General features: G+C 48.1%; 1 protein-coding gene across 1 annotated transcript in view; it reads left to right on the top strand.

The window, feature by feature from the left end:
* AIFM1 (apoptosis inducing factor mitochondria associated 1) overlaps window positions 1–14,165 on the top strand; it is a 35,669-nt gene extending 21,504 nt beyond the window's left edge. The window contains exons 7-16 of the mRNA XM_004587692.3: window positions 1,604–1,688; window positions 2,683–2,759; window positions 3,609–3,717; window positions 3,897–4,004; window positions 4,254–4,342; window positions 4,826–4,966; window positions 8,155–8,297; window positions 11,234–11,358; window positions 13,397–13,593; window positions 13,878–14,165. Coding sequence (XP_004587749.1) covers window positions 1,604–1,688; window positions 2,683–2,759; window positions 3,609–3,717; window positions 3,897–4,004; window positions 4,254–4,342; window positions 4,826–4,966; window positions 8,155–8,297; window positions 11,234–11,358; window positions 13,397–13,593; window positions 13,878–13,949 — 1,146 coding nt within the window. The 3' untranslated portion in view covers window positions 13,950–14,165. The remainder of the gene's footprint in view (window positions 1–1,603; window positions 1,689–2,682; window positions 2,760–3,608; window positions 3,718–3,896; window positions 4,005–4,253; window positions 4,343–4,825; window positions 4,967–8,154; window positions 8,298–11,233; window positions 11,359–13,396; window positions 13,594–13,877) is intronic.
* Window positions 14,166–17,232: the final 3,067 nt, after the last annotated feature.

The raw sequence follows: 17,232 nt of genomic DNA, 5'->3' as shown, positions 1-17,232 counted from the left end.
GATCTGAGTGGAGTTCCTGGCTTCCAGCTGCAGCTCCTGGCCATTCCACACATTTAGGAAGTGGATCAGTGGGTGAGAGGACCTGCTCTCACCCTCTCGTGCTGTCCTGCCCTCCCTCTCTCCCACCCTATCCCACCCGCATTATTTCCTTTCTCTGTCTCTCCATTTCTCAAAGTTTCTGGGAAAAATTGAATTAGAAGATAACTTTTGTTTTAAAAAAATAGTTCTTTAAAAGAAAGCAAGAAAAGCTGTCCCTTATTACTGTTTCCACAAAGCACACAGGAACTCAAGCACTATTGTGACTTGCTCTGATGTTGCCTGCTTAGGAACTTTTGACTCCTTAAAGAAAATGGATACCAGAAGCGATGATGCTAGTGATTTCTTAAAAATGATTTTTAATATTTATTCGAAAGGCAGAGTCAGGGCAAGAGAGATGCGAACGAGTGCACACACACAAACACACACGTGAGCTTCACTCTGCTGGTTTGCTCCCCAAGCAGTAATGATGGCCAAGGTTGGGCCAGGCTGAAACCAGGGACCTAGAACTCCATTGTACTCCACATGGGTTACAGAAACCCAAGGACTTGGGCCATCTTCCTCTGCCTTCCCAGGCACATTAGCAGGGAGCTGGACCAAAAATGCAGCGGCTGGGACTTGAACTGACTCTCTGATATAGGATGCTGATGTCACAGGCTCTGCTGAAATTGCTGTGCCACAATGCTGGCCCAGGACTGATTGCCCCGGGGATAACCTCAGGTCAAAAACTCATTCTTCTCATTGGACTAACAGATAGTAGATCTGAGGCTATGTCAAGGTGTTGTAGGGTTTTTGACCCCGAGTACAGCAGCAACCTCAGTTCTTGTCTCGCAGGAAAGAAGAATTTTCATGCGGACACAGTTTAGTTTTAAAGCAAGATTTATTAGAAAAGTTGAGAAAGGAGACTCCCATCCTAGTGACGGGAGGGGGCTCTGAGATAGAAAGGACCCTTACCCTCTGCCATAGTGGCAGGAGGAAAAGTGAGAAAGAAGACCCGAATCAATGGTGGGGAAAGCATCTTTTAAAAGTGCCCCTCAAAGATGTTTCTCCATAAACAAAGGAAATTCCTGGTTTCCATGGTACCTGGCCTTGGGACAAAAGGCCGGAAAGGTGTCACTGGCCAACTTCCTTGGTCCCTTTCTAATGATAAAGAGGCCAGTCTGAAGCCCTCCCCCTTGGCAATGGCTGGAGACAGAATTGGGCGGAGGCTTCAGGTGGGGAATAGATATGTTAATGTCACCCTTGTCTCTTGGGAGAGAGGTGCTCTGGTGAATCCAAGACATGGTGGGGAAAATACCCCTTTATATTTGAGAAAAAAATGACTTGGGAGACCCAGAATACCCTAACTGCCTACTACCCAGTCTAACTCCTCTCTCAAAGAGAGTGATGAAAATGTTCTGGAATTAGGCTGTGGTGAGTTGTATATCCTCATGAAGATAGTAAACATCACCGAATTGTACACTGTTAAACTTGGGTGTTCTGTGTTATGTGAATTGCATCTCAATAAAATATGTTTTCAAAGCTAATTCATCTCTACCTCTTTTTTGTGTATATGTGACTGTGCCAGGTAGTACAGCTGGATGTGCGAGGCAACATGGTGAAACTGAATGATGGCTCTCAAATCACCTATGAAAAGTGCTTGATTGCCACAGGTACGTATTTTGGGAGCTGGCTTTCTTCTCTGACCTGGCTCATCCTGACATTCTGGCATTCTCTGTGGAAGGCGTTACTCTGTAATCTGAGGAAAATGGAATCCAGATCTGCTCAAGTGGATGTCTTCCCCTGGTGCGCAGCCCAGCTGAGGCCAGGTGTCCTGGGTTGCCTGCTCCTCTCGATTATTCACACCATTCCTTCTGGCACAGGCATGAAGAAGTTGCCCCTTTCCACCTCTGCCCGCTTAGCCCTGTGCCCTGGAAGTAATTCAGTCTGTGGCTTCATTGCCACTCTGCATCAGAAACCAGGAGGGAGGGGCAGGTGTTTGGTGCAGCAGTTTAGATGTCACCTGGGATTCCCACGTGCCGTGTCAGGGTACCTGGGTCTGTCCTGGCTCTGCATCCAGCTCCACCTTCCTGCTGATATGAACGCCCAGGGAGGCAGCAGGTGATGGCTTGAAGGATTGGGTCCCTGCCCACCCCCATGGGAGACCTGCGTGGCATTCCAGGCTTCTTGCTTTGTCTGGAGCAACCTTCCTCACTTTATCATTCCATTGCTATTGCTCTTACTCCCTTTCAAATAAATGAAAATAAATAAATTAGAACTAGTGTCAGGGAAGGGGGAAACCAAGAGAGGTGAGTGAAGCAGGTTATTAAAGCAGTGTAGCTGTGCCAGCTGCTGAGTGTCCTGACACGCTAGGAGTGAATGTGGAAGCCAGAGTTGAGGCCTTGGGTTCAGCTGTGGGGAGGGTAGACCCCTGGAGGGTCTGCTGCTCCTCCAAGGGAAGTCAGAGAAGAGCCTGCCACAAGCTCAAGTAATGGAAGGAAAACAAAGCGATCTGGTGCTGTAAGTGTCATAGTGGCACCAGCAGGGAGCACCCAAGGGCCATAGTCGCATGTGGAGAGAGTTCTGCCTTTGGTTGTGGGCCGGGGTGGGTTGTGTAGGGTAACTCCTGCTTGTTGGACTAAAGGGTTTTCTTCCTCTTGCTTCTAGGAGGTACTCCAAGAAGTCTGTCTGCCATTGATAGGGCTGGAGCAGAGGTGAAGAGCAGAACGACACTTTTCCGGAAGGTAATTGGCTGCTTGGTGTTTTCAGTTTGTGATCTCTCCTAGTACACAACCCCCCCCCCCCATTCTCCACCCCTCGGGAACTAGGAGATCCAAGTGTTACTGATGGCTCTCTTTCAAACTTGTTTTCTGGTCTTGAGCAAGTCATTTCCTCTCTCTGCATCTCTAGTACCTCCTTCAGGGGTTTTAAGCCCCTAGGAGAGAAATCCATCCAGTGTCTTTTATTGTCCTTCCATACTTTGCTTATTGTCCTGATGCATTTGAGTCGTACAAACCCGTTATAGCCTCTTGGTGTTTTTCATTGCAAGTGTTCTCTGTTAGCACTAAGTAAAAAGCAAGCAGGGAGGGGGACGGGATGTTGTTTGCTTCTTAAGTGCTTTGCTTATGATCACCACCAAAGGTCTCCAGCTTATCTAGGAGAGTGTGTCATAAGATTTCCAGTATCCTTAGCTCTTGATAGAACAATGCTTGTCCGCCTCAGCACTGTTGACAGTACGGGCTGGGTGGGTGTTTGTTGTGGGCAGCTGTGTGGGATAAGATGTTCCTGGCCTCTGTCCACTGGCTGCCAGCAGCACCTCCCCCACCCTGGCCATCAAAAACATCTCCAGAATTTGCCACGTGGCCCCCTAGCAAAGAGGGGACAGAGCTGTCACCAGTTGTGAACCTCTGTTGACAGAAGGAATGTTGCATTGGAGAAAGAAACTTGGCCTATTAAGGCCAAGTCCTTGTTAAGCATAGGTCCTCTAACTGAGCCCCTTTTTGGAAAGGAAGCTTCCTGTGCTAACTAGTGTTGTCAAATATTAAGAAGGAAATATTTCCGAGTGTTGTTACCAAACTTGTGTGATCCTGCAGATTGGAGACTTTAGAGCCTTGGAGAAGATTTCTCGAGAAGTCAAGTCCATTACCATCATCGGTGGGGGCTTCCTCGGTAGTGAACTAGCCTGTGCTCTTGGTAGAAAAGGTGAGTTTCGGGGCGAGACTGTGGTTTTTCCTCTCATCTTAGGTCACATCTTTTTTAAAAGATTGACTCATTTGAAAGGCAGAGTTACAGAGGGGCAAGGAGGCACCTTTCCTTTTCCTTCTTTCTTCCTGGGATTCATTTTTGTCTCCTGCTGTAGCTATTCGCTTTCTCCTTCCCAGCTCAAGCCTCAGGCATAGAAGTGATTCAGCTCTTCCCCGAGAAAGGAAATATGGGAAAGATCCTCCCTGAATACCTCAGCAACTGGACCATGGAAAAAGTCAGACGCGGTAAAGAGACTGTTGGCCGGGGCTGCCCACTGTTTCCTCTGAGTGTGGCCAGAGAAGTTAGCTTCCCTGGGAACCTCCCAGAATCCAGAGGCAATTTGTGACCTGGCAGATGAAACACTTCCACTTTCCTCCAGTCAGTCAGGTTCATAGATGTGTCCTCGGTTGGATGTACCACCGTGCAGCGGATGGTTGGTTTTCCTCTGCTCAAAGCCCCCCAGGCTCAGCCTTTGTTCTCATTGGCTTTTACAGAGGGGGTTAAGGTGATGCCCAATGCTATTGTGCAGTCGGTTGGAGTCAGCGGTGGCAAGTTACTCATCAAACTAAAGGATGGCAGGAAGGTAAGATGGGGAAGACAGGCCCCCAGGAGATGCTCGGGCTCTCCCTCCTCTTTCCTCACTCCTCCTCTTCCTTCAGCCGAAGCCAGTGGTTGTGGCTTTGGGCAGCGACCCTTAGCCTGTCATCATTTTGTGAATCAACTCCCTCACCCCCCATCAAAGCGGAGAGTGAATATAGGCAGAATAGTAGGCACCTCCTGGGTACCATAGTCCTTCAGCTCCTTCTCATCGGTGTCACAGACACTGAGTCCTTGCCAAGGTAGCAGCTCGTATGAGGATGCGCTGTGTCTGTGGGGTGAGCAGGGATTTTGAAGTAGAACTGAAAAATCCATCTACCAAAGTAAATCAACTCATGAATTTTTAAAGCGCTGATTTTTGATGATTTGATATGCAAGTCTTACATCTACAGCAATAACTGTATGGTAATGAGCTCAAGTATTTCCTTTATTGTTTTTTGTTTGTTTGTTTGTTTTGTTTTTGCCTCAGGTAGAAACTGACCACATAGTAGCAGCTGTGGGGCTGGAGCCCAATGTTGAGTTGGCCAAGACTGGAGGACTGGAAATAGACTCAGATTTTGGTGGCTTCCGGGTCAATGCTGAGCTCCAAGCACGCTCTAACATCTGGGTGGTAAGTGCGCTACAGTGCCACCAGGCACCAGGCCCCCTGTGTACAAAGGCTGAGGGCAGGTAATGGAAGCTTGGGAGCTGCTTGAGTTAGAAGATCGGCTGTGACCTTGGATGCAAGGCATTGGAGGGGAAATGACCAGTGCGCACACCAACTGCTGCAAGAACTCTCCCAGTTCACACAGTGAGAAGCAGCTATTGGCCATAATCACTGGGGGGCATGTGAAAGCCCCTGCATGTGAATCCATGCAATGGGGTGAAACAGTTTCCTTACATGTCTCTTGGAAAGGAAAAGGGCTGTTTTCCTTTTTCTGGAGTACTATTTTGAGCTATTTTTCAAAGCATATTGTGACATAAACAAGAATGTAGTATGTCAGAGCCATGAGGTAGCTTCCCCATTGCTGCCTGGTGACAAGCACGTTGTCGTTCAGTCATGGCCTCCACAGCTGGAAGTCAGCAGCCTCAGGGCAGTGTTTTTCCTCTTCATAGCTTGCTTTAAAAACAAAATGGGCAGGGGGAGGGAGCAGCAGAGACAATATTTTGAAGGTTGTTTTTAACCTGTTTAAAAGTCACAGACTCAATGTACAAAGCACAAGAAAGGGAGAGGGGGAGGACCACTTGTGGGAACTGTGAATACTCTGTGTTAGTGTATTTCCTGGCACATGTGTGGTTCTCTTTGTTTTACATGGTCCTGGTGAGCATGCTATATATAAACATGTGTAGTGTGCTCTTTTTCACTTGACCTCCTGAATATAAGCCTTTTCCTCATTGCCTCAGACTCTGTAAACAGTTTAATGACTATATAATACTCCAGGAAGTGGGGGCTCATAGTTTACTCTGCTGGCGCTTGTTGGTTGGATTTTTAGGTTGCTTTGGGTGGTCTGAAGAGCCACAGGGATGCACAAAGGCTCAGGGAGCTCAAATACCACGTCCCTCGGGAAGCTGGCCCTGCTGACCCCAGCTTAACATATTCAGCCCATTGAGTCTACCCTGGTCCTGTGGCACATTACTTGTGTACATTGCGTGGTAGTTAAGAACATTGCTGCATCTTGTATCAGGTTATCCGCTCTGTAGGCCAGAGCCATGTCAGTTCTCTCAGCAACCCAGACAGCATAATGCTTTTGTACATAGTTCACTACTCCGTAAATGTTTATTGAACGAATGAATACAAAATGACAAAAGCATCTAATCTTGCAAACGATTTCTAGGTGAAAGGCTGTCACAGCTAAAGACTCGTCTCCAAGGACAGGTGTGATGTCACAGCCCATTGGGCTCCACCTTGAAATACCCACCTCTCACAAGACTGCTGGACCAATTCCTGGCTACTCTGCTTATGCCTTAACTTCCTGCTAATGCTTCTGAGAAGGCAGTGTGGATGATGGGCCGAGAGCTTGACTTCCTGTCACCTGCTGGAGTTCCTGGCTCCCGGCTTCCATTTAAATCAGCCCTGGCTTTTGCAGGCATTTAGGGAATGAACTGCAGGAGTTGCAGAGCAAGAAGGAGATACAGAGAGATCTTTGACCTGCTGATTTACTTCCCCAATGACCACAGAAAAGGCCAAAGCTAAGAGCTTCATCTGGGTCTCCCATGTGGGTAACAGGGGCCCAAGCCATCCTCCGCTGCTTTTCCAGGCTCCACAGATGGCAGCTATACCTACTATGCCACAATGCTGGCCCCCAAAATATTTTTTTTCCTTTTAAGATCTATTTCTTTTTATTGGACAAGCAGATTTATAGAGTGAAGGAAAATCACGGAACGATATCTTCCATCAGCTGGTTCACTCCCCAAATGAAAGCAATAGAGTTGAGCCAATCCAAAGCCAGGAACCAGGAACTTCTTCCAGGCCCCTCACAAGGGTGCTGCAGAATCCCAAGGGCTTGGGCCATCCTTCACTGCTTTCCCAGGTCATAAGTATGGAGCTGGATGGGAAGTAAAGGGGCTGGGACATGAACCAGTACCCACATGGGATGCCGGCACTTAAAGATGGAGGATTAGCTAGTTGAGCTATTGTGCCATGCCCCCGGTCCCATTATTTTTAAAAATAATAAATAGGGGCCAGCACTATGGTAGTAGTCTGAAGGCTCCACCTTCAACACTGGTACTGCTTCAAATTCTAGCTATTCCACTTCTGATCTAGTTTCCTGCTTGTGGCCTTGGAAACCAGAGGAGCATATTGCAAGGCCTTGGGACTCTGCACCCGTGTGGGAGACTCAGAAGAAGCTCCTGGCTCCTGGCTTCAGTTTGGCTCAGCTCCAACCATTGCGAGTGTACCAGTAGAAGAAAAATCTTTCTCTGAGTCTCTTTTGGTAAATCTGCCTTTCCAATAAAAATTAAAAATGGATCTTTAAAACATAATAATAAACAAACTGGTGCCCACATTGAGTGTTTGGCCTGGCCTTGGGATGCCCTCACCAACATCAGAGCACCTCGCCTTAGATTCCAGCTGAGCTCCTGGTGCTGGCTTGCCGTTCCTCCCGTGTGGGAGGTGTGTTGAGTGCCTAGCTCCAAGCTTTCATCCTGGCCCTGGCTAGTGCGGTGTTTCCAGAAGCGAAGCAGTGGATGGGAGTGCTCTGTGTGTCTGTGCGTGTGGTCCCAGGGTCTCAAAGAAGTACTTTTTTAAAGAAAATTTAAAAACTGATTTCACAGTATAGAAAGAAATATTTTTCAAATTCTGGTTATTAACTAACTTGTCAGGAACAGAATGAGAAGTAGGTATAAATAAGCTGGAACATAAAAGATTTAGGTTATCTTGATTTTTTTTTTAAGATTTTTTTTTTTAATTTATGTGAGTTACAGAGAGAGAGAATTTGCATTCACTGATTGGCTCCCCAAATGACTACAGTGAGGCCAAAGCCAGGAGCCAGGAGCTTCTTTCTGGTCTCCCACATGGGTGCAGGGGCTCAAGTACTTGGGCCATCTTCTGTTGCTTTCCCAGGTGCATTAGCAAGATTGGAAATGAAGCATCTAAGCATATGTGATGCTGACATTTTAGATGGTAGCTTAACCCACTACGTAGGCATTGTCTTTGAAAAGTGGACTCTTAACAATATTTGATCTTTTAGTTTTCATTTGGGCCTGTCAATGGAAGTCATTAGTTAACTCTCCAAGGGTTTTGGGGGCTCCAGAAGTCTATATTCTGTCCTTATTTTTTTTTTCTGATCATATGTTCATGTTTTGCATTTACTTCCAAAGGCAGGGGATGCTGCGTGCTTTTATGATATAAAGTTGGGAAGGAGGCGAGTAGAGCACCATGATCACGCTGTTGTAAGTGGAAGACTGGCTGGAGAAAATATGACTGGAGCTGCTAAGCCATACTGGCATCAGTCAATGTTCTGGTAAGACTCGTGCCTACGGACTCTGTCGGTTCAAGCTCAGTGTTCAGAGGGTCATAAGCCAGCAGTAATGACTCAGTTCCCTTGCGGGCCAGTTCGCTTCCGAGAGAGGGGACACAGTTCCCTCTCATGTCCAAGCATCCCTCCCCAGGTGGCCTCTAGCATCTCTTACAGAATAACTCATCTTCTGAACTATAGTCGATGGTAAGGGATACACAGCCATGGTTAATGTGTCCTTTATCAGGTAAGTCTAAAAAGCCATAGCCTGAGGAAAGGGTCACCCTTCCTATGTAACCCTTAAGAGCAGTGACTCAGGGGCCAACACGGTGGCTCAACAGGCTAATTCTCAGGCTGCCAGTCCCAGCATCCCATATGGGCACCGGTTCCAGTCCCAGATGCTACATTTCCAATAAAAAGAAAAACAAAAAGCAGTGACTCAAAGTCGAGCATGTGTAGGCAGTTCTGTGGAGAAAGACAATTAGCAGCAGGCATTCCCTAGTCCTGGGGCTGGCCTCATCTGACACACTTTTTATCCTCATGATTTGAAAGATGGGGTACAAGAAACATTTCAAGGTTTTAGAAGCCTCAAAGTGGCTTCTCTTGGGACGATTCTCAGCAGATGGAAGTACATTTTAGGACAGTCACACACAGTTTTACAAGCGGGCAACAAAAGCAACAAACAACAAAAACCAAAGCAGGTGAATTTCAGGGTGAGCGCATGTAAGGTGGTGGCTGCGGTTAGCAGATAGTTCCCACACCTGCAGCTGCCAGTCCAGGCCTAGGAACAGATGGCAGGGAGTTGTCACAGATGACGTGACACAGTGTCAAGTCCGGGAAACAGCGCCTGGGCTGTCTGCTGGTGTAAAGTGGTTTGTAAGGCCAACAGCATGACAAGGGCAGTGTGGTGGCAACAGGTAATGTCTCCAAGCAAAAGCCATTGAAACAACATGAACAAGAAGGGGAAGGGACCTCGCTGGAGAAGGCAGCCAGCCCAGCCTCAGTATGGAGGCCACGGGAAGAGACCATAGATTTGTAAGACCACAGGACATCACAGATTTGGCATTCTGAAAGTGCAAAGTGTTTTGAAAAAAAAAAAAATCTTCAAAAAGGCAAGGATGTTTTTTTCCCAAAGATGTATTTATTTTTATTAGGAAGGTAAATTCAGAGAGGAGAGACAGAGCAATCTTCCGTCTGCCTGTTTACTCCCCAAGTGGCTGGGACATCTGGAGCTGAGCCAATCCGAAGCCAGGAGCCAGAGCTTCGCCTGGGTTTCCCATGTGGATGCAGGGTCCCAAGGCTTTGAGCCATCCTCTACTGCCTTCCTAGGCATTAAGCAGGGAGCTGGATGGGAAGTGAAATAGCTGGGATTTGAACCAGTGTCCATATGAGATCTTGTCATTGCAGGTGGAGCATTAACAGGCTATGCCACCACACTAGATTCCCAGAAAAAAGGCAGTTTTAGAATGAGTTAAATGAAGATAGTGAATAGCAAAAGTGAAGAACCCATTGCTTCCCCCAGAGTGTGCCATTGGATGAAAGCATGAATAAAATTAATGAAGTTTAGATCCTTCCATGATATGTGCAAAGGGACTTCAAAAATACTTGCAGAGAAATGGAGTTAGAAGATAAGTTTGGGCCTGGCACAGTAGCCTAGCAGCTAAAGTGCTCACTTTGCATGTGCCAGGATCTCATATGGGCGCCAGTTTGTATCCCAGTGGCCGTTTCCCATCTAGCTCCCTGCTTGTGGCCTGGGAAAGCAGTGGAGGATGGCTCAAAGCCTTGGGACCCTGCACCCACGTGGGAGACCAGAAGAGACTCCTGGCTCCTGGCTGTGGCTCAGCGAAGCTCCAGCCATTATGGCTACTTGGGGAGTGAACCAATGGACAGAAAATTTTCCTCTCTGTCTATTCTCTCTGTATATCTGACTTTGCAATAAAAATAAAAGAAATCTTTAAAAAAAAAAAGGAAGATAAGTTTGGGTGTAGAAAATTTGAAATCTATGCAGTGTTTTTTTTTTTCTAACAATAGGCATTTTCTTACAAACTTTTTCTTTAAAGATTTATTTTTATTGGAAAGACAGATTTACAGAGAGAAGTGGAGACAGAAAGATTTTCCATCCTCTACTTCACTCCCCAAGTTGCCCCAACAGCCGGAGCTGAGCCGATCCAAAGTCGGGAGCTTCTGGGTCTCCCACGCGGGTGCAGGATCCCAATGCATTGGGCCGTCCTCCACTGCTTTCCCAGGCCACAAGCAGGGAGCTGGTTGGGAAGTGGAGCCACCAGAACAGGAACCAGCGCCCACATGGGATCTCAGTGCATGCAAAGCGAGAATTTGGCCTCTAGGCTATCATGCAGGGATTCCACAAACTTTTTGAAGACCCTTCCTGGGCCTTGCACAATAGCGTAATGGTTAAGGATGCGCCAGGATCCCATATGGGCACCAGTTCTAATCCCGGCAGCTCCACTTGCCATCCAGCTCCCTGCTTGTGGCCTGGGAAAGCAGGACGGCCCAAAGCCTTGGGACCCTGCACCCGCATGGGAGACCTGGAGGAAGTTCCTGGCTCCTGGCTTTGGATCGGCACAGCACCAGCCATTGCGGCCACTTGGGGAGTGAATCATCAGACGGAAGATCTTCCTCTCTGTCTTTCCTCCTCTGTACATCTGCCTTTCCAATAAAATAAATAAATCTTTAAAAAAAAACAAAAGGAAAAGACCCTTCCTACCGTGGATTCTTGAGGAAATGTAAGAGCTGCCGGGGGTCATTGTGCTGTCAGCGTGGTCCCCAGAGGCCTCTCCAGCACAGATGAGCCTGCAGCTGCTGCTTGCTATTGCACATTCTAAGTCCCCAGGTTGGTGGGCAAACGCAGTGTCACGGGGACTGTGCACTGTGGCATCCTTCCTTCCAGGCCCTCAACAGGATGCCTTCTCTTCTTTCCTTAGGAGCGACCTGGGCCCCGATGTTGGCTATGAAGCAATTGGCCTCGTGGACAGCAGTTTGCCCACAGTGGGTGTTTTTGCAAAAGCAACCGCACAAGACAACCCCAAGTCAGCCACGGAGCAGTCGGGTAAGGGCGCCCGAGCACTTCTCTCAGAAAGGGGAGGAGCTGCGGTGGTGAAGGTTGATTCTGAACAAGGGGGCGCCTGTGTGGCTGGAGGGGGCCTGCCAGTGAAAGGCCCTCTTCATGGCCTGCTGGAGCAGCAGCCAAACCCGAAGCCCTCACTCCTCTGTGGTCTGTGATCAGGCGAAATCTCATCTCCTGCTCCTGGCCGACTGAAATAGTGCGGCGGGGGTAGTGGGGGACTAGGAAGCCCCCGTGATGAGGTGTGGGGTTTTTCTTCATGCCACGCAAATCACGAGCAGTCAGCTTGGGGGGCTCAGTCTTGGCGCCACCCCCTCCTGGGGCTCCTGGTTAGCAAAGCCATAGCCATGGTATACCTCAAGCCTGTTTCCGTCCTCCAGATCCGAATGCAAAGTTTGCCTTAAACGGGAGCACCACCCTCCCCCACCACACACGTTTCTTTCATTAACTCCCAGGCCTTATTCTGTGACCTTGGCGCAACCTCTGTGTCTTCTCACTAGAGGTGTCTCAAGGGCAGGTGCCTCTTTAAGAAACAGAAAGCAAGATGTTCATTTGGAGATGTTGGTCCCTTTCCCAGGAAACTCTTAGTTCAGGACACTCTTGGGAAGTGGATCTGAGAGAGCGCCTGGGGTACCTCATGGGGATGCCTGCTCCCTGCTTCTTCAGCCAGGTGGCATCTGTCAGAGCCTATCAGGCATGCGCAGAAGACAAGCTTCCCCCTTCCCGGGCTGCCACGCCCCACCCGCAGCCACCTCCTCTGGGAAGCAGCACCTCCACTCGGGTTTTTCTGTATGGACGCACCTTTTGCTTTGGCTGAAGTGTCTGCCTAGCACTGCTGTCCAATAGAACTTTCCGCTCTGATGGACATGTTCTGGCTCTGCGCTCTTCACTTGTGGCCACTGAGCACTTGAAGCATGGGGAATGCAAACAAGTACCTGAAGCTGACATTTTATCGAATCTGAAATAATTTTTGTTGAAGCAGCTGTATGTGGCAAGTGGCTACCAAGTGACAGCAGGCAACTCTAGGATGTTTCTCAGAGGACAGAAACCAGACTTCTGCAGTTTGAAGTAATTCGGATGCAAGGAAATGTCCATAGCATAAAATTAAACTGAGGGGCCAGTGTTGTGGCACAGTGCATTAAGTCACCACCTGCAATATCAGCATCTCATATTGGAATAGCAGTTTGAGCCCTGACTGCTCTACCTCCAATTCAGCTCCCTGCTAACGCACCTGGGAAAGCAGCAAAAGATATTCCAAGTACCTGGGAACCTGCTAACCATGTAGGAGATCATGAGGGATTTCCAGGCTCTCGGCTTTGGCATAGCCACACTCCAGGGGTTACAGCTATTTGGGGAGTGATGAAAGATGTCTCTCCCTCCCTCTTTGAGATAAATACATTTTTAAAAAATTTAAATGAGGTAATAAGAGAAGTTGGGATCAGGACTGGCTCAGAGCCCAAGAGCTGCCAAGAAAGAATTGTCCTTGGCCTTATCGGTAGAAAGGAGCTGAAGAAGGCCAAGGTTTACCAAAAGAGCACTACAAAAATTACCTAGAAGCAAGTCTTTTATTTTTTTTTTTAAAGATTTATTTTATTTTTATTGGAAAGTCAAATATACAAAGAGGAGGAGAGACGGAGCTGAAGATCCTCTGTCCATTGACTCACTCCCCAAGCGGCCGCAATGCCCGGAGCTGTGACAGCCTGAAGCCAGAAGCCTGGAGCCTCTTCCGGCTCTCCCACGTGGGTGCAGGATCCCAAGGATTTGGGCCATCCTCGACTGCTTTCCCAGGCCACAGGCAGAAAGCTAGATGGGAAGCAGGGTCACAGGGATATTAACCAATTCCAGTGCGTGCAAGGCGAGGACCTCAGCCACCAGGCGACCACGCTGGGCCCTGGAAGCAAGTCTTAAAAAAATCTTGCCTTCTACAATTTTCCAAGTCCATAAGAACTGAAGTTTTGACCCTACATTCTCGTGTGTGTGTGTGTGTGTGTGTGTGTGTGTGCATTTTGTGGTTTGGCCACAGGAACGGGTATCCGGTCGGAGAGTGAGACGGAGTCGGAGGCCTCAGAAATCACCATCCCTCCCAGCACCCCTGCTGTGCCACAGGCCCCAGCCCAAGGGGAGGACTACGGCAAAGGCGTCATCTTCTACCTCAGGGACAAAGTGGTGGTGGGGATCGTGCTGTGGAACATCTTCAACCGGATGCCAATAGCAAGGAAGGTAGGCACCTACCAGAGCGCCTCAAGGAAAATGGGGGGCATGGAGGGGCTTGGAGAGCTCTGCTGTGGCTCCCCTGGGTCCAAGCTAGGACCTGGGCTCAGGGACCTTACCTTTTTGACTTGGAACTCAGCTGGGTGGCCTCCAGGTGGGCAAGCTACTCATCTAGGGCTAGCAAGCAGCCGTTTCCACAACTTACCCACCCAGCCCAGTCCTGGTATGATGTGGGGACTGGCCTGCAGGCACACTGCGGTGAGTTAGGCACATGAGAGCACTGTCCCCCTCAGATCATCAAGGACGGTGAGCAGCACGAAGACCTCAATGAAGTAGCCAAGCTGTTCAACATTCATGAAGATTGAGACCCTGCGGCAGAGGCGGCTGGCACGTCTCCCTCCCCAATGGTGGATTGTCTAGGCAAAGGAGCGTGTTGGATTATTATTATTATTATTATTATTATTATTATTATTCACAAACTTTCTCTGGTGTACAACTTTGAATGATCAAGTCCCTTGTGACTATTTTCAGCCGTGTAGCGAGATTCTTGATGTTCCCATCATGAAATAAAGTCTGATTCTTCTAAATCAAATTTCATTCTCTTTTAAAGGGGGCAAGTGGGTGAAGGGGGAAAGCTGGAGAAGGGCAGGCACATGGCAGCGACTGCCAAGTACTCAAACGTTCACCCCCATGGCTTCCTGACTGCATCACTCCAGGCTCCTTGCAGTTCCCTGAATTGTTCCTCACCACTACGCACACCTCAGCACCTGCTGTGGCTCGCGTTCACCTCACTAACTCTGTCCTGTAGGAAAGTTCTCTGTCTCGGGGAAGACCGCCCCCGCCACTCGCCTTTTAAGGCCACTCCTTGTTCATTGGTTCCCCACGCTGAGCCCATGGCTCCCTGGAAGCAGGGAGATCTCAGGCCTGGTTGTATCTGCAGAGCCTAGCACTGGCCCTGGTGCTGGGGTCCGTGTGATGGGTGTGGAAAACAGGAAGGTGTGAAGAGTATTGTTCCATTGCAGGCAGGGCCACAAGGAACTTCCTGCTGTATGGCAGGGCCCAGCAGATGTCTCTGCGACTACCTGAATGCAGCTCCACATCCCTTTGCATGGACACCGGACAACCCCGCTGAGATTTCTATAATTTATTTAGGCGTTGTCTGCCTCTGTGGAGTTAATGTTTAGTATCAATGTGAGCTTGGAAGCTGATGTTGCTGATATGGTTTTTAGCCAAAAAGCCTTTCATTATTGCTGCCACAGCTGCCCCCATTGACAATATGCTAATCAAGGGTGCTAAGTCCCCAGGTGTAGTGGAAACCTATTCTTTTTTTTTTTAATTTATTTATTATTTTTAATTCATTAATTACATTGTATTATGTGACACAGTTTCATAGGTACTTGGGTTCTCCCCACCCCTCCCCAAACCCTCCCACCATGGTGGATTCCTCCACCTTGCTGCATAACCACAGTTCAAGTTCAGTTGAGATTCCCTCATTGCAAGCATCTACCAAACATAGAGTCCAGCATCTTATTGTCCAGTCAAGTTCAACGGCTTCTTAGGTATACCCTCTCTGGTCTGAAGACAGAGCCAGCAGAGTATCATCCCGATCAATTAAAAGCTCCAACATACCATCAGCAAAAATTTACATCATTATGGAATTAATTGACATCGCTTCTCGGCCTTTTGGCTAAGATCAAGTGTGGAAAACCTATTCTTTCCCTCTTTCTTTGATCTTTAGGTCCTTCCTTCTGTGATGCCTTTCCTCCCTTAACTGATTCAAGACTAAGTTGTAGAATGAGGATTGTAGTAGGAATGTGTTGCTGATTGATATGCACCATCTATTGAGAACTTCCTGACCAGAGGGTCAGAATGGATAACATCCTGCTTTAAAGTGAAACAAATGGCAGAATTATCCTTGGAAACACCCACTTGACCATGACATAAAAAGTCTGAGCCAGAGTTTGACTGGTTCTGTATAAATAAAGTGGACAGCTTTATTGCATTGTCCATGATGATCATGGAGTCCTAGTGGTCTATTTTCTCTACGCCTCATCCATGCACCCTTCTCGAGTTCTGAACTCAGCTGGAGCTGGACTCTGGCACTCTGGCCCATGGAGGTGCTTAGTGTGCAAGTCACTGCTGAGTGAGCAAAGACATAAATGTTCAGAATAGACTCAGCTGTACAGAGAGGAGAGCAAGCCCAACCCAGAACCGAATTATTCCTGTGTGCAGAAGAAAGGAGAAGTGTACAGAGATGGGTTCTCTCCTAAGAAAAGCCTAGAGGTGCGCTGCTTGGGGCTTGTGGTCTTGTGGCTCCTCCACCTGGCTCTCCCCCAGATTACGTACCTGCCCCCTGAAGCTCCTGTCTATAGGCATCATTTCCTGAGGCTACAAATCAAAATTTCCTAAGTCAGCTCCTTTGCTGGCATTTTAAATCATTGAACTTTTATTTTTCACTAAATGTATTTTTAATGAAAAGGCAGATTTAGAGAGAGATGGACAGAAAGATTTTCCATCTGCCAGTTCATGCCCCCAATGGCTGCAACAGCTAGAGCTGGTTCAGTCTGAAGCCAGGAGCCAGGAGCTGCTTTCCCAGGTCATAAGCAGGGAGCTGCATGGGAAACAGAACAGCCAGGACTAGAACCCTCAAGGGATGTTGGCACCACAAGTGGATGCTTAACCTTAAACTATACCACAGTGCTGGCCCCGAATTACTGAACTTTTTTTTAAGATTTATTTTTATTTATGTTGCAAAGTCAGATATACAGAGAGGAGGAGAGACAGAGAGGAAGATCTTCTGTCTGATGATTCACTCCCCAAGTGGCTGCAACGGCCGGTGCTGTGCCGATCCAAAGCCAGGAGCCAGGAGCGCCTCTGGGTCTCCCACACAGGTGCAGGGTCCCAAGGCTTTGGGCCGTCCTCAACTGCTTTCCCAGGCCACAAGCAGGGAGCTGGAAGGGAAACGGGGCCACCAGGATTAGAACCAGCACCCGTATGGGATCCTGGCGCATTCAAGGCAAGGACTTTAGCTGCTTGGCCATCACACCGGGCCCTAATTACTGAACTTTTTAAAACAATTATTTTGTATTTTTTCCATGGTGCATGTTTGTAGGTATAGGGATTCCCCCCTTTGCCCTTTTCTCCCCATTATCCTCTCACACCATTTTCCCCAATATTATTACATTAGTACAGTCCTGTAGTAACAGTTGCAAGTTTAACATTCTGCTATTTAAATATATCATAGAATTGTAGGTATAGACAATGATAGAAAATCTATTTAAAAATCAGTTCTCAGGCCTGGCACGATTGCACGGTTGGTTAATCCTCCCCCTTGCATATGCTGGGATCCCATATACATACCAGTTTCTGTCCCTGCTGCTCTACTTCCCATCCAGCTCCCTGCTTGTGGTCTGGGAATACAGTCGAGGACAGCCCAAAGCCTTGGCACCCTGCATCCATGTGGGAGACTGGGAAGACGCTCCTGGCTCCTGGCTTCAGATCAGCTCAGCTCCAAGCTTTGCAGCCACTTGGGGAGTGAACCAGCAGATGGAGGATCTTTGTCTCTCTTCTTTGTAAATCCATCTTTCCAATAAATAAACAAATCTTAAAAAAAAAAATTGATCCTCGGAGGGCCTGTCTGGATCTGGC

The sequence above is a fragment of the Ochotona princeps genome, chromosome X (assembly GCF_030435755.1).
Source record: "Ochotona princeps isolate mOchPri1 chromosome X, mOchPri1.hap1, whole genome shotgun sequence".
Taxonomy (NCBI): Eukaryota; Metazoa; Chordata; class Mammalia; order Lagomorpha; family Ochotonidae; genus Ochotona; species Ochotona princeps.
This window is presented reverse-complemented; position numbering and strand designations above follow the sequence as displayed.